The sequence below is a fragment of the Accipiter gentilis genome, chromosome 14, assembly GCF_929443795.1.
Source record: "Accipiter gentilis chromosome 14, bAccGen1.1, whole genome shotgun sequence".
In the NCBI taxonomy this organism is placed as follows: Eukaryota; Metazoa; Chordata; class Aves; order Accipitriformes; family Accipitridae; genus Astur; species Astur gentilis.
Genome location: NC_064893.1, coordinates 33,661,936 through 33,675,756, shown reverse-complemented (window position 1 = coordinate 33,675,756; position 13,821 = coordinate 33,661,936). Strand labels below are relative to the sequence as shown.

At 44.4% G+C, this 13,821-nt stretch overlaps 1 protein-coding gene across 1 annotated transcript in view; it reads left to right on the top strand.

Moving 5' to 3' along the window:
• The window catches only part of CTNNBL1 (catenin beta like 1), a 56,278-nt gene that overhangs the window by 32,207 nt on the left and 10,250 nt on the right, over positions 1-13,821 (top strand). The window contains exons 12-13 of the mRNA XM_049816855.1: positions 9,888-9,985; positions 11,101-11,181. Of these exons, the coding sequence (XP_049672812.1) occupies positions 9,888-9,985; positions 11,101-11,181 (179 nt within the window). The remainder of the gene's footprint in view (positions 1-9,887; positions 9,986-11,100; positions 11,182-13,821) is intronic.

Here is a 13,821-nt window from a genome sequence, read left to right as displayed (position 1 = left end):
TCCCTCCTGCTTCTGGTAACATTCCCTTTTCCATTTTGTTGATAATTGAATATGTTTTGGAAGAAACTTTAAATACTGCCCATGATGCTTGAGGTTTTGTGTCTGTTCATTATTCATCTCAGTTCTATAAAGGGTGAGTATTGTCAAAAGCTGAAGAGGTGTGAGTGGGTCTCAGGCTTGCCTAGTATCCATCCTTAACGCTTGCAGCAAGCCAAGGGAAAATGGAAGGAAACAGCGACAAAATGGGAGCTCTAAACCCAAATACCCTGCTTTGGTACTGTTTTTGCAACTCTGGTAGAACGAGCTGTCCCGATGTTCTCCAAAGCAAAGGCAGGGAGGTGCTGCCTCCTGCAGACCTCGTCGGGTGCTGGGCTGAGGCACTGGCTGGGACTGAGCAGCCACTTTCTCTGGAAGAGCTGCAGAGCTGGGGGCAGCTCGGTGAGCATCTGCTTGTTCTTGTCTTTCCTGAGGACAGGGTGGTAAGGAAGAGGAGAGCCAAATTCAGCAAACGGCTGTTTTCTTCTTGAAAACTGCCAGTGGTGAGCTGGTAACTACACTTGTTCTAGAGCACCGACATTAAAAGATGGTAACACTCAGTAAAGGGAGGTAGCAGCTTGGCAAGGCACTTTTAGTCTGTGATAGCTGCAGAGGTGGGCTCTGCACCTTGGGGGCTGCAGGGCTGAGGCAGGATGGTGGGTCACAGCAGGAACTGGCAGTGCCATGGGCTGTGTGTGCACACATGGCAGCGGCTGCTTTCCTAGCACGGGTGGAGAGAAGGGGCTTACCTGCAGCCCAGCACCAGCCAGGAATGATTCACGCACAGGCTGCCAATTCTGGCTGCCTTATCTGTCTTGTATTGTGTTGCTTGTCTTGGATAGATAATGGTGAGGAAGAAATGCTGTCCTGTGTTCTGGGGTTTATGTAATAAAATTGCAGAGCGCGCAGTTGCGCTTAGATGATGGATTTAGGGGATGTTTTGAAATCTTTATTTGCAGTATGAAAATAAGGTTGTTTAATTCTTCTTACTGAGAGAAAGCTCAAGTTAGGATATGAGCTTCTGAGTAGAGATCTGGGTCTGTGGCTCATGTCATTGACTTAATTTTTCAGTTTGGGAAAGTGAGTTAATCTCGGTCTCATCTGCTTTGTCTTGAGACTGCAGATGACATCTGTGTGCAATCTTGGCTACTGTGAGGATTAGGTAGCAGTCTGGACAGCCCTAACAGGGTCAGTTCCTAACTATTTCTGTGATAGGAAAAAAGCAAATCTGCCCTCAGGAAAATGGAGTGATCCATGCAAACACTCTTTGTATCATACCTCCGTCTCATTAATATTCAGAAGAAATGGAGGACATTAAGATGAGTCCAGAAATCGGTTTTATTAAAATAAACTCTCCCTACAACGCTGTGGTAGTAAGTCCAATTTTCTTTGTTTTGCATCACTGGGCAGGTGAGTTACTGAATTTCTAACAATGGGAATTAATTGAGATGTTTAACAGGGTTCCCCTGGAGCCTCTCGCAGCCATTGTCCTGACACGTGTATAAGCTGCATAGTATATGTTTTTACTTTGCCAAATATTGCACCAGCAATACAGTAATTGCTCTGTGCTCAGGGGCACTGCTGGTTGATCGTCGGCTCCTGTGAGCCACTGGCTGAACAGGAATGCTGCAAAGACTCCTTGGTGCCTGCTGGTTTTAAAGGAAACAGTGCAGGTCTATCCTGATTGAGAATCAATGCCCTCTGTACTGTGTTGATCCTAGTAACACAGTTCTTTCTGCATATCTCTTTATTTATCAAAAAGAATGCTAAGGTTCAGTCTTCTCTTGTCATTTTTCTTGTAAAAACTTTATCCTGTGTTCAAACTGTTTAAAAAAAGAATAATTAATTAGAATGATCCTCTTCTGCTAGGAGAGCATTCATGTGTATGTCAAATGGAGAAACATATTCTTTTAAAGGATTAACAAGAATGGCTTTGTAGCAGAGGCACCAGTATTTATTAAAAAGCAGTTCTGAGGAGGTGCGCTGGGTACACGTTCACTGTAATGCCATTGAGACTGCGTCGGGACAGACACTCGTGGTTATGCTGCAAAATACGAAATTCTTAATAGCCCATTAAACCTGGAGCCTAATTACAACTGCTGAAGGACAACCCTGTTAAAAGGCTTCAGCACAGTGTGAGGTACCAAACAGCTCTGCCAGAAGCGTTTGTCCACTGGAGCTCTACCTCCTCCGCCTGTCCTGGGCGTCCCTTTGTCTGCAGCTGCAGAGTGCCGCCAGGCTGCAGGTACCAGCACCAGCTGGGGCGCGAGGATGCTTTACTGTAGTTAGCTGCAGAGACATTCTTCTTGCTGGGCATCTGATGCACCATCTTTAGAGCACAAAATCTTTCATATGTGTCTGATGGTGGTAGGGAAATACTCCCCTTGTCTTTGTTTTATAGTAGTGTTGTTTTTTAGATAAGAGAGAGTCTATAAAAGAAAGTTTATTTTATTGTCTTGAAGGCAGTGTTCTGAATGTGACAAAATAATAAATACCCTGGTGAAAAAAAATCTGTGTGACTTGGTGAGCTTTTATTTATTACAGAAATTTATAAGCCAAATTAACTTTGATAAAAATAACTTTTCTGTAATGTATTTCTCTCTGTTTTTAAAAGCTAGCATAAAGGTGGCAGTGCTGGTTAGCTACATTTTAAACACTGTCAGTGTTTAAAAATTATTTACTCTAGGGACCCTGTGAACAATTTAAATCCAAACTGCACATATTTGTGCTTTATATACACTACGTAATTAGGAAAGGAGAAAGGGAAAATTTCTTAACCATCTTTATGGATGATCTGAGCCTGAAGATTGGGCTGGTGGTGTCTAACTGACTATGCATTATCTACACTTGAATTTTGCCTGAATTTGTACAGATCACGATATACTTCTGAGGGTATTAGGTTTGGGAGAAGAATCTAATTTGAAGCAATTTGCCTTTTTCTGAGGCAGTGAAGCAACTCAAAGCAAGTATTTTGCAGTTGAAGACAGAAATGACTTAGAGTTTTCCTATGTCTGGGGGGTCAAAATACTTGTGAGCGTCCAGCCAGCTTGGCCAGCTTTTAAGAGAAATAGCCTGTTGCTGTAGAAAGGACTGTGTCTTGGATAGGGTTTTATTGTGAGGTTGTTGAATGATGTTAGCGGGGTCCCCCTCAGGTGCTGCTTGGCATTGTGTGGAGCAGATGGAAAGGCAAATGAGGTAGGTTGTAGGAGGTGGAGAATTAGTGACAAGTATTACTGCAGAAATGCATTTAATTCCACTAGATGCTCAGTGCTTGTTTTTGTGATTGACTGATCCCTGTAATCTTCCTGATTAAGGACTGTGATGCCTCTGGTAGCGTCATCCAGATGGGTGTCGAATCAGAGACTGAGCACCGTGTACAAGGTACGATACAGCACAGCTTGGCCGTAGCCTTTTGTTGTGGCTTATCTGTATGGTAAGTAACACATGGTAGTATAATATAGGCTACCTATAGTGAGCATTGGTACAAAGGTAAACACCAAACTGTGGAGAAAATGTGGTCTTGGCCAGTCTGGGACTGGGGTCTACAATATGCATGTAAAATGGTGAGATCTGCCATGTTCGTGTGTACTGACAGGGCACCCTGAGGGGAGCCCGGCTGCCTCCTGGCTTCAGTGGAACTGAGCTGGAAGGGCAGAGAAGGCAGAGGCAAGTGTCTAGTGGCTGAGACTGTAGGTAATGAATGGGAATTTGGCTCTGAGTGGTTCTTGGCACAAATATAGGGTAAGATTTGAAATAATGCTTCCATGTTGTGAATTTTGGAATGTGGGGGATGCTGTATCTGTGTTCCAAAATCTCTTCTGTTGCAAAGCTGAAGGTCAGCTTGTCTTCACTGTCCGTAAGGGTGCAACGGCTCTTGGTACTGGACTTCCCACAGCAACAGTTGAATTGAAGCATTGGATGCTACCTTGAAGTTCTTGAACAGTCTCAGTCAGCTAAAAATGGAGAAAACACAAATTCCTTCTGAATTAGTCTGTAGTGAAGCAATCATAACTTGCTTGATAGGCTGTATAGTCTCCTGCTCTTTCTCAGGACAGTTATTTGCAGTCTAGTTTTGCTCACTTAGAGAGTTTGATGAACTATAAAAAGATGTTTGTCCAATTCATCATCATTTAAATGCCTTCTCTTCACTTAGATGTCAGTTTTACTTAGGAATGCTTAATTTGATAACCTGAGAATTAATTCAGCCAACTTCCAAATGAGAATTCCTATCACTGTGGTTTTTTGCCTGTTGACCCTCTAACAGTAAGGAAGCCTCTTTTGGAGATACTCAGCTATACACTTCCTTTAAAAAACAACAGCAAAACCCGTTTCTTAGTAAATATGCTCTTACTCCTTTGTAACATACATTGAAAGGTAGCAAAGCCCTTGGAATTAATACCTGCTGCAGCACTAAGTTCCCTGGCCATGGAAAAGTGAAAAGGCAGCAACAGAAAAATGGCCTGATAAAGAGTTCCCTTTATTAACTGAACACCCTCTCTCAGCCAGCAGAAAATATTTTTCATTTGGTGGTCTTCTGAAGTGAATACCTAGGGAAGGCATCAGTCTGTTTAAACAGAACTTTATTATGCCAATTTGTTATTTTACCATCAACCCTCCAGAATGTGACAGGAATCTGTTATCTGAATGAGCCATGATGCTGAGCGTGGAGTTAAATTTATCTCAATTAAAGTTAGCTTTCTCTGTTACAAGAACATCTCAAAAATAAACTTTCTCAATCGATAGAAAGAATTTTGTTTTACATTCAGCGTGATGGTTGGATTCCAACTCACCAGCGCCATTGCGTGTGGAGCTTTTTCAACCTTTGCAGGCCCCACTTTACCCATCAGTATTTTTTTTACTGCTGTCAGTATTTTAAGATAAGATTTTTCTTGGCAAGATACTGTGATACTTGCGCGGGTTAGTCTTTTTAAAGTGCAGATTATTAATGCATGTGAAAACAGGTAAGCTTATTAGATGCTACACCATTGGAATACCATGTCTGTGGTTCCACCTGTAATGAACCAAAACACTAGTGGAGTGTAGGAGCAGTCAGTCTTCTGTGACTTTACAAGCTGCATTGCAAAACCTCCGTCTGAATGCACTTCGTGTGCATCCAAAAGCTGTGCAGAGGAGAAACTCCAGAAGTCACCTCTCAGCACTCCTCTTCTGCTGCGGATTCAGCTGGGTCAGTTGCACGCCTGGTCCTGGCGTGTTTTGACAGTGTGGCCTCGGTGCGAGCATCCTCCCTCCCAGAGCTGGGGAGCTGCTGCTCCTTAGGGGGCTTCATCCAAGTTTCCCAGCAAACAGATGTGAAGCTGCAGAGTTTTGTGTGTAGGAAGGATAGAAGCTTCTGAAAGAGGTGCCTTTTTTTTTCCCTGGTACTTTCCTGCTCCTAATTAGAAACCACAATTTATCTTAAGAATTCTTTACAAGACAGAAGGCTCTTAAATGTATTCTACCGGGTTCAGCAGAATACCCTGCTCGTCTACCTAATGGCTGCTGTCCCGCTGCACCCAGAAGCGCACGCCTTCCCCTTCCTCCCAAAGGATGCTTGCCTCCTCTGCATCAGTATTGCAGGGGAGAATGCTCGAGCTTCCTCCCCTACTAGGCAGATGTCTGTTATAATGAAATGTAAAAAAAAGGAGGGGGGGGGGATGTAATGTTACGGCTTGATTTGACAGGACCTCCTGCTGTTGCAGCTGCCAGTGCCAGCCATGGAATAGATTAATCTGTATTCCAACACACCGCAGCTGAAGTCAAGATCGATCTAATTAGGGTGTTTTAAACACTGCTTGCATTCTGAAGTCTTCGTGCCTGTCTGGAGAGGGAAAGGCATCCGAGAGCCCGAGGTGATCCTGATCTAAGCAGGACTGTGGTGCAGCTGGGTGAGCACAAGCGACATGACCTGCCTAGAACCAGGGATGCGGCTGGCACGCTGCGCTGCGCTGCAGCGTCGGCATTGTGGAGAGCAGTGGTATGTGCAGGTGAGCCAGCCGATGGGGCAGAAAACAGCCTTATCTGCTAATAAGAAAGAAGCCTCTGTCTTGCCATATCCACGAATTTGTGAGATTTTGGGATGTTTATATGAAAAAAGTTGTTCTTGATGCATACTAGCTGCCAGCTGATAACCATTATTCCTTCAAGGAATCTTTGGTGGTGCTGACTGTGGCTCATTTTGGTGTTTGCTTTTCAAAGGAAACCTATTTAGTCGTCCTTAGAAATGGCTAGGCAGCAACTTCTGCCCCTGGCCTTGTCTGTTGCCCTCCCTGAAGATGATGCTTTTTGTGCAGGTGTTGTGGACTTTGGCTGAGCGTTGGCGGGATTATTGAGAAGTTCCCAAGATATTCAGAGGCAGGCAGGCTGCCTGAGGTGTCGCCTGAGGGCGATGTGCAGCTTGTGGCCTCTTCTCTGTCAGCTGAGATCAAAGCTGGGCAGCTGCAGGTTTTGCTTTCTGAGGACTAGGAACAGCACCAGGTACTAATCATTTTCCAAAGAAGATCCGACCCTGAGCAAATATTGTGATTATGGACTTTTAAAATTTTGCATATGTGGGATAGATGTTGGAGTAGTCCGTGGGAAAACGGTGAGACCCTCACATCCACAGAAACCTTCACTCTCAGGTTAACACCTCTCACTTCTGACCGCGTGTAAATGCTTTAATCCATTGAATAATGGATTCAGCCACTTATCCTATAGCACTTCTCCTACCCAAGGTTTGCCCTGATTTTGGCTGGTGTCCTTGCACATGGATGTTTGTGTTTATTGGGCCAGGAGTTGTGTTATGGCATAATTGTGACTTGGGGCGGGGGCCACAAAACACACTAGTGCATTTTTTTTTTTCAGGAAGCTGATAAATAAAAGGTTTAGATAGTTCAGAAATATTTCTGTAAAATATTTTTTTGAACATCTCGACCAGGCAACTAAACATTTCCTGGATTTTCTGGAGTGATAAGTTGAAAGAATAACCTTATTCTTAAAAAACCTGTGTCAGCTGTTTCTCAGTAGTTTCAAAGATTTTATTGATAAAATGGATAAATATCTGCATATAAGCACTAAAGCAAGAATGATGGCTAAAATACATTTCCTAGTAAAGGAATATTGAAAAAAAAGCAATGAAGATATATCATTGGTGAGAATATTACTGCTAAAATACTGTGTCAACACTTCTAAACATTTCCAAAAAAAGAAGGTTTGGGAAAAAATAGTGTGAAATACAGAATGCTGGCTTCTTTCTAAAACAGCAGAGCATCTGTTGGGATATATGTGGAGAAAAAAAATGTCTTCATTTTGTTGTGGGTCTTTTCACCTTAAGAAAATAGAATCTTGCAAGGACTTTGGAGGCTTTTACAATATTTTTTAATGTAGACACTTGACTTGGTGTCGCTTTTTGTGGAATAACTGTTTCTCTGCAGTGAGAGCGTGCACTGACATACCAAGAGCCATCCTTCACCCCCATGTTATCCTGTCGAAATGACAGAGCAGCCACACGGTGCTGGCCACCCGATAAACCTGTTATCTCCCCTGCTCCTCCTGCCAGCAGCTCTCCCAATCTCTTTGGTACATGAAAAATTGACACCACCTCAGGCAGAAATCTGTTTCTAAGGAAGCTACATTTATAAGTAGCTAATGAAATGGGGTGTGTGCGTGCGTGTGTACAGGCTCTTCTGTTTGCTGCCCTTATGTAGTGTGCAGATAATCTGTGCCGCAGAGAGGGCAGACACAACTTCGACAAGCGGCTTGTATGACTTTGCCTTTCCGCGGAAGCGTAAGCTGGCAGTTTAGTGCAGAAGCTCCCTGCAAACACGTCGGTGTCGCTTGTTCTTTGTACGCTGGTGCAATCGATCAAGGCTTCTCATGGCTCCAGGCTAGGCAGCGCCATGGAAATGCATGTTAAAATGGTTTGATGGCATTAAGATGATGATCCCTTTCCTCTGCACATTACATTTTCCTCTCTGAAAGTAACAAATCTTGGCACCCTGCCTCCTCTCCCCACCACTGTGGGTGAGGAAATGTTTATGGCTGTTATTTTTCATCAGTCTTAATCAGCAAGATTATGGTGAGGACATCCTGGAGAAGTTACAGTTTTGAATATATTGAGATATCAAAAACATAAGGTCTGTGTTTAATGCAGACCTGTAGGCAGGAAGCAATAGCAAATGATTTGGCAAGGGAGAGAAACTCATGCCTCTCTCATTTGCTTTGCGCCTTTGTGCTTGGTTTTATTTCCCCATATTAAAACCATATACTCTTTGATACTGCCAACATAATTTCTGGTGTCGGCATACATTTTGCAAATGATTTGCATCTCTGCATCTCCTGTGATACCGGGGGTGCAGAATTGCAGTGTGTAGCCGCTCTGCTTTCCCTTTCACAAGAAAAGCAGGCAGATGCCTTCCCTGGGCTCCTTCTCTCGCCTCACACTGGCTCCCAGGGGTGAGTTGGTTCTGCCCCCCTGGAAAATGTTCATGGGCAAAATGAGGAGGAGCCAGAGCATGAGAGTTGTAACTTGAGAGCTTGACTCAAAATGTTTCAAACCCAGTATGTTTTTATAGATATAGATATATGTAGTATGTAAATTACACATAAAACTAATCCTTCTGAAGAAACAAGGACACAGAGAAGCACTTGCTTTTGTACTTTGCTGAAATCTGGTACAGCCAAATATTAGTGGCTAAAGAAGTGTAAGACACCCTACATGAAAAAGTGTGCTTTTGAAGAAGATCGTGTTGCTTTCTGTCCCTCAAGGAGCAAAGAGCTCAAGGCCCTGTTCTGAAACACTGTGGTTTTGAACACCACTTGAACCTGGTGCTTTGTGCACCGTGTTGGTGAGGGACGGCATACGGGGGGGGGGATGCTGGGAAGCGCGCTCAGGAGGAGCTTCTGAAAGGTGTGTGAGGCACAGAAGCAGCAATGCCATGTGGCCCTTTGATACCTCCTTTTGTGGTCCCCCACCAAGGCGCATCTGTGTTCCTGCAGAAGGCCTCAGAACTCAGTCCTGCTCCTCAGGAGGAGACCAGCATTGCTGTGGGTTCGAGGCACTTGGTTCAATCACCTTTCAGAATGAAACTGTGGTTGGACATCAACACAGATGTCTCTTGTGTGCTTGCAGCATTGACTTTTCACTTGGCTCCAAGGTTTGTGCTGTAACATATGACCCCCAAGTGCAATTGATAAGACCGTAGAACACGTTTATTTGGTCGTTTCTGGTTTGTTGTGGCACATTCGTATTCATTCCACGGGATTTTCTGTAAATAAAAGTGGTTTGATTGAGGATTTTTTCCTCTCGCTAATACAAGTCTCTGCAGGAGCTGCACACTGGCACAGTTACTCCTTCGCAAGCTCGCCTGTTTCAATAACCGTCCCCTTTTTGGTAACGTAAGGGTCATTTGAGTGACAGTGCTGGCTTTGGCAAGGATTCCTTTTAGCCCCAAGGGAGGAAGCAGCATGGTGTGCCTTTAGCTGTGATGGAGGGTGCCAAAAAGAGAGTGTGTGCTGCTAGGCAGGCATGCCGGTCTGGGGAGGTAAACTGGAGCAGAATTTGTGCTTTATGTAAGGTGCTTTTTTCAGGTCACCGAGGAAAAGCAGGATCAGTATAGCAGGAGTAGTGCAGCACAGCCAGAGGAGACCTCGCTAGCTGGGCTGTGATGGGTGAGGAGCTGTCTCTGCTCTCTGCAAACATGGCTTGCTGCTCTCGCTGCTGCTCTGCCTCCTCTCACCGGTGATGGGGAGGAACCAGGGTTCCGCTTATCAACAGCTACACGCAGGAGTGCTAGTAGTAAATTTAATGGCATGTTACAGAGAAAATAAACTGTTCCTGATCTCAGCATGCAGTTTTTATTTTGTATCTCTAGAACATGTCTGTTCCATCCTGGCCTCCCTTCTGCGAAACCTGAGAGGGCAGCAGAGGACACGGTTGCTGAATAAATTCACAGAGAATGACAGTGAGAAGGTGAGTGCTGAATATGTGTCTGCAGTCTCTGGGCTACCAGGCTGGGAGGATACTTGATAACGGCAGGGTGCCTGTGTGCACTCACTAAGTTACTGAAAAGCCATCACTATACCTGCCTATAGAGACTTGTACCCTCACAGGCCATCGTTCTCTCATTCATGTTGTTATCTACGAACTGGAGAACTGGAAATGCCTTTGGTGCTTGGCCTCCCACATCACATGTGCTCTTGTTTTCTGGTGCTTTTGCACATGGCAGTAGTGATTCTCAGTCCTGGGTTGTGTCTCTCTGCTGAAGCGTGATCATGTAACACATTATGTGGTATTACATTGTGCTAGCTCTGTGAGACCAGGGCAGTGTGGAAAGGTGCCAGTTTTTCTAGTGAAGCTCTCTTGCAGAGAGTTTAGGAATTGCTATAGTACACATCTAACATTCCCCATTCCTATCCTAGAATGTGTCACTTTAGTGGTGTTTACTCTGGGAAGTTCTTTCCAAAATATTTACATGGTGGTGGATAGATCAAACAGCTGCGAAACAGAAACAGCAGCTTTTGCAAACCAGTAATCCCAAGGGATTTGTAAATTCTGCCACCGGGGAAATACTGATTCCTTAGTATTCCTCATTAGTGTGTTTTAAAGGTATTTTTCATAACCTGTTCTACCAATTGCAGAAAATTTCCCATTACTGGATAGGCTTTCAGTTGCCTCATACAGTTCAGAGGAGAGCAGGAGAGCCATAATATGTCTGATACATTTAAAATAAGCTTAGCTGTATACAGCATAGACGGAAAGGTCTGTTGAGGAAACCAGGAGAACTGGAGAACCACAGCACAGGAGAACGAGTGAGCTAGGGACACGTGTCTATTTGCTACCTTTTAGCTGGAGCCGACAAGACCATATTGTGATGCGGGATTACGTTCAAATGCCTGCAGACTCAGCGTGCTTATCCGACCAACACTTGTACCATCCTTCTGTAATGTAGTCCTTCCTGTGAGTGACAGAATTGCCTGTTACTTTGTGAAGACTGCAGCTGGGAGGAAAACAACATAGCATGAAGGATTAAAGATGATTGCATTGTTCTTTTTTCTTGCTTAGGTCTCTCTCTTCTGCCCTTGCAGGTTGATAGGCTGATGGAATTGTATTTTAAGTACCTGGATGCAATGCAGGCAGCCGATAAGAAGATTGATGGAGAGAAACATGTATGTATTCCTTAAGTTTTGCCAGCTCACGTCTATAATACCTCTGCACAGGCATGTCATCTGCACAGAGCTTCTGGCTCAGCCAGGTCACTCTTCTGAGCCATGCCCTCATACATGTGCTGTTACCTCTTAATTCTTGTTGCCCTGCTCTCCAGCTTCCAGTTAACCTCAGATAAAATGGGCTGAGAACTTCTTTACAGCAAGTGCTTTTGGCCTTTTCTTAGGGCGAATTTTACTAGGAGGGCTGTGCTTCAATTTGCCTTCACTTTTACTTGGCTGCAATCTTGCTTGGTTTGGCAGATGGAGAGTAAGTGAAATGCAGAGAGACAATTACATGATAATGTGCGAGGCCTCCTACCCTGGTCTTTAGAGTTCTGATCAGCTGCGAGAAAGCGTCTATTTTGATTAGTTAGATGAGGCTGCAGCCAAAGGCTGGTGTGCTCTCTGCACACCAGCAGTGAATCGTTTGAATGACATGAGCCTTGGTACCACACAGCACTTTCTTGGAACTGAAGCTGGAACAGACTTTTTGAAAGAGAGCGAGCTGTTGGAGTCAGGAAGCAGCTTGCAGAGCTGTTAGCGAGCTTGGCCAGCTTCCCACAAGATTATCTGTATCGGCACTGAAGAGGGTGTGAGATTGATTAGCACTGACGGAGAGTAATCACTGCAGCCGCCGTCCCTGCACGCGGGCGAGCTCAGCGTGCCACGGGCTGCAGCCCCCTGCCAGGCTCCGACAAACAGCTGTCTGCCCACGGCCAAGGCCACTTCTCTGGGCACTGGCAAACATTCCGAGGGCATCAGAGCTCAGCAGCGCTGCTGCTGCTCAAAAAGGCATGGGGGTGAGTGATGAATGGAGTTGCTTTTGCTGCCAGCATTCAGGCTCCATATGGACAGCTGCAGCTTCACAAATGAACAGTGGCCTGAAGAAAAACAGCCTTTACCCTTTCCTGCTATCCTTCCATGCTCCATTCATCCTCCTTGGAACAGAGCAAGAAATTATTTATTCTTTACATTTCAGTGTTGGTGTGTGGGTTTTAGAACTCAAAAAACAGAATGCATTTTTCTGGCTGAAGTCTTGTGGCGTATGGGCAGCTCCTATACAGAGCCCTTAAATGCAATATGCAGAGCTAGTTTATGTGCCCTTTATCCAAAAAGATCCTGAAGCAGTCTGCAAATGTTAACACCTCTAGCAAACAGCCAGCACAAAGCAGGGGTAAAGGGAATTTGAGTGTGAAGAAGTTTGTGTAGAAGCTCTTTCATTAATAATATTAACCTGCTCATGTTTGTAGATGCACAAGAGAAGAGAAACCAAAGAACCTCAGGTTTTCCTCCTGGATCCACAAGGCCACTATGCTTTTGCCCCACGGCAGGGCTCTGTAGGCTGGAATGGCTAGAATAAATTGATCCCTATTCTTCACTCCTATTAAAGCTAATAATAGGATTTGGCAGAAACATCTTACATGTGCAATATATTAGGCACAATGTGTATGAAATAACGATGTTGAGGTTCATGCCTAGCTTGGAACACCCTTGGATTTATCATTTGCTTTGTTTGGTAGTGTCCTCAAATGGTCAGTGGGACATAGTCTGCTGAGATCTGAAGTGGCTCAAGAGTTTTCCCCACGCAAAAGTAGGCAAAAGCCATCATTCTGTCTGTCGAATCACAGCATTGTCTAGCTGTGACAGGATTTATGGAGCACTTTAATGTTTCTAGTTGTGGCACATGAATCATTGAAGTGGATGGTATGAACACTTGGTCCTTTAGAAACTGTGCTATGTCACCTGGGGACTTTTGACCTTCCTTTTGCAGTAGAGGACATAGTATGCCAAAAAACCGGTATATAGATCCTCGCCTTTCTCCATGCCCCAAAGAAAAAATGATACCTGATGAGATTTTACAGGTTCAGCCTATACTGATGAGAACGAGATCCAAGTCAGATGGACAGAGTATCCTGGTGTAAGGCTTGCATTACAAGAAGTGAAAACCTATTTACACAAGGAATGGCTGAGTGTATCATACCTGATGTTTTATCTGTAGTAGTGCAGCTGGCATAAGAAGCTCCTACTCTTGCAGTTCTCTTCCTTTTTCTTTCTTTTAGCTTGGTTTATTTTGGTGATCTGGTTTGTAGCCCAGCTATTCAGCCTGTGGCAGCGAAGGTGTGGGAATAGTTAAGGGTAGAAAGGAGGGGAGGAATTTCTGAAGCCAGCTGTTTCTGAGAAGGAATGGTTGTAATGAAACTGCACCCTTAATCTGGACAGTGAAACAGGATGAGGTCCGCTGAGTCCCTTCTCAGTGTTACCCACGTGTCTGCTTCTGCGGAATCTATTTGGAAGTGATCAGAGGTGATAACTTAGTGATTACCCTAATTGCCATGTGAAACCCAGGAGCAAAGTCCATGTGAGCATTTGTCTCCAACACCTGATGCCTGTCTTAGCACTTTTCTCAGAGGTTTTAGTTAATGAAACCTAGAAAATATCTTGTCCCCGTCTCAAATTCTTTAATTCTTTCTGTAGGAAATGGTGCAAAATCCTATGGCTTTTAACTCCCTCTAAAATGAGGTATAATTACAGGCGGCAGCAATAGCCTTAGTGATCTCTAAAGATGATAGGAAAAGACAGGAGATGGTTTAATATTTTTAT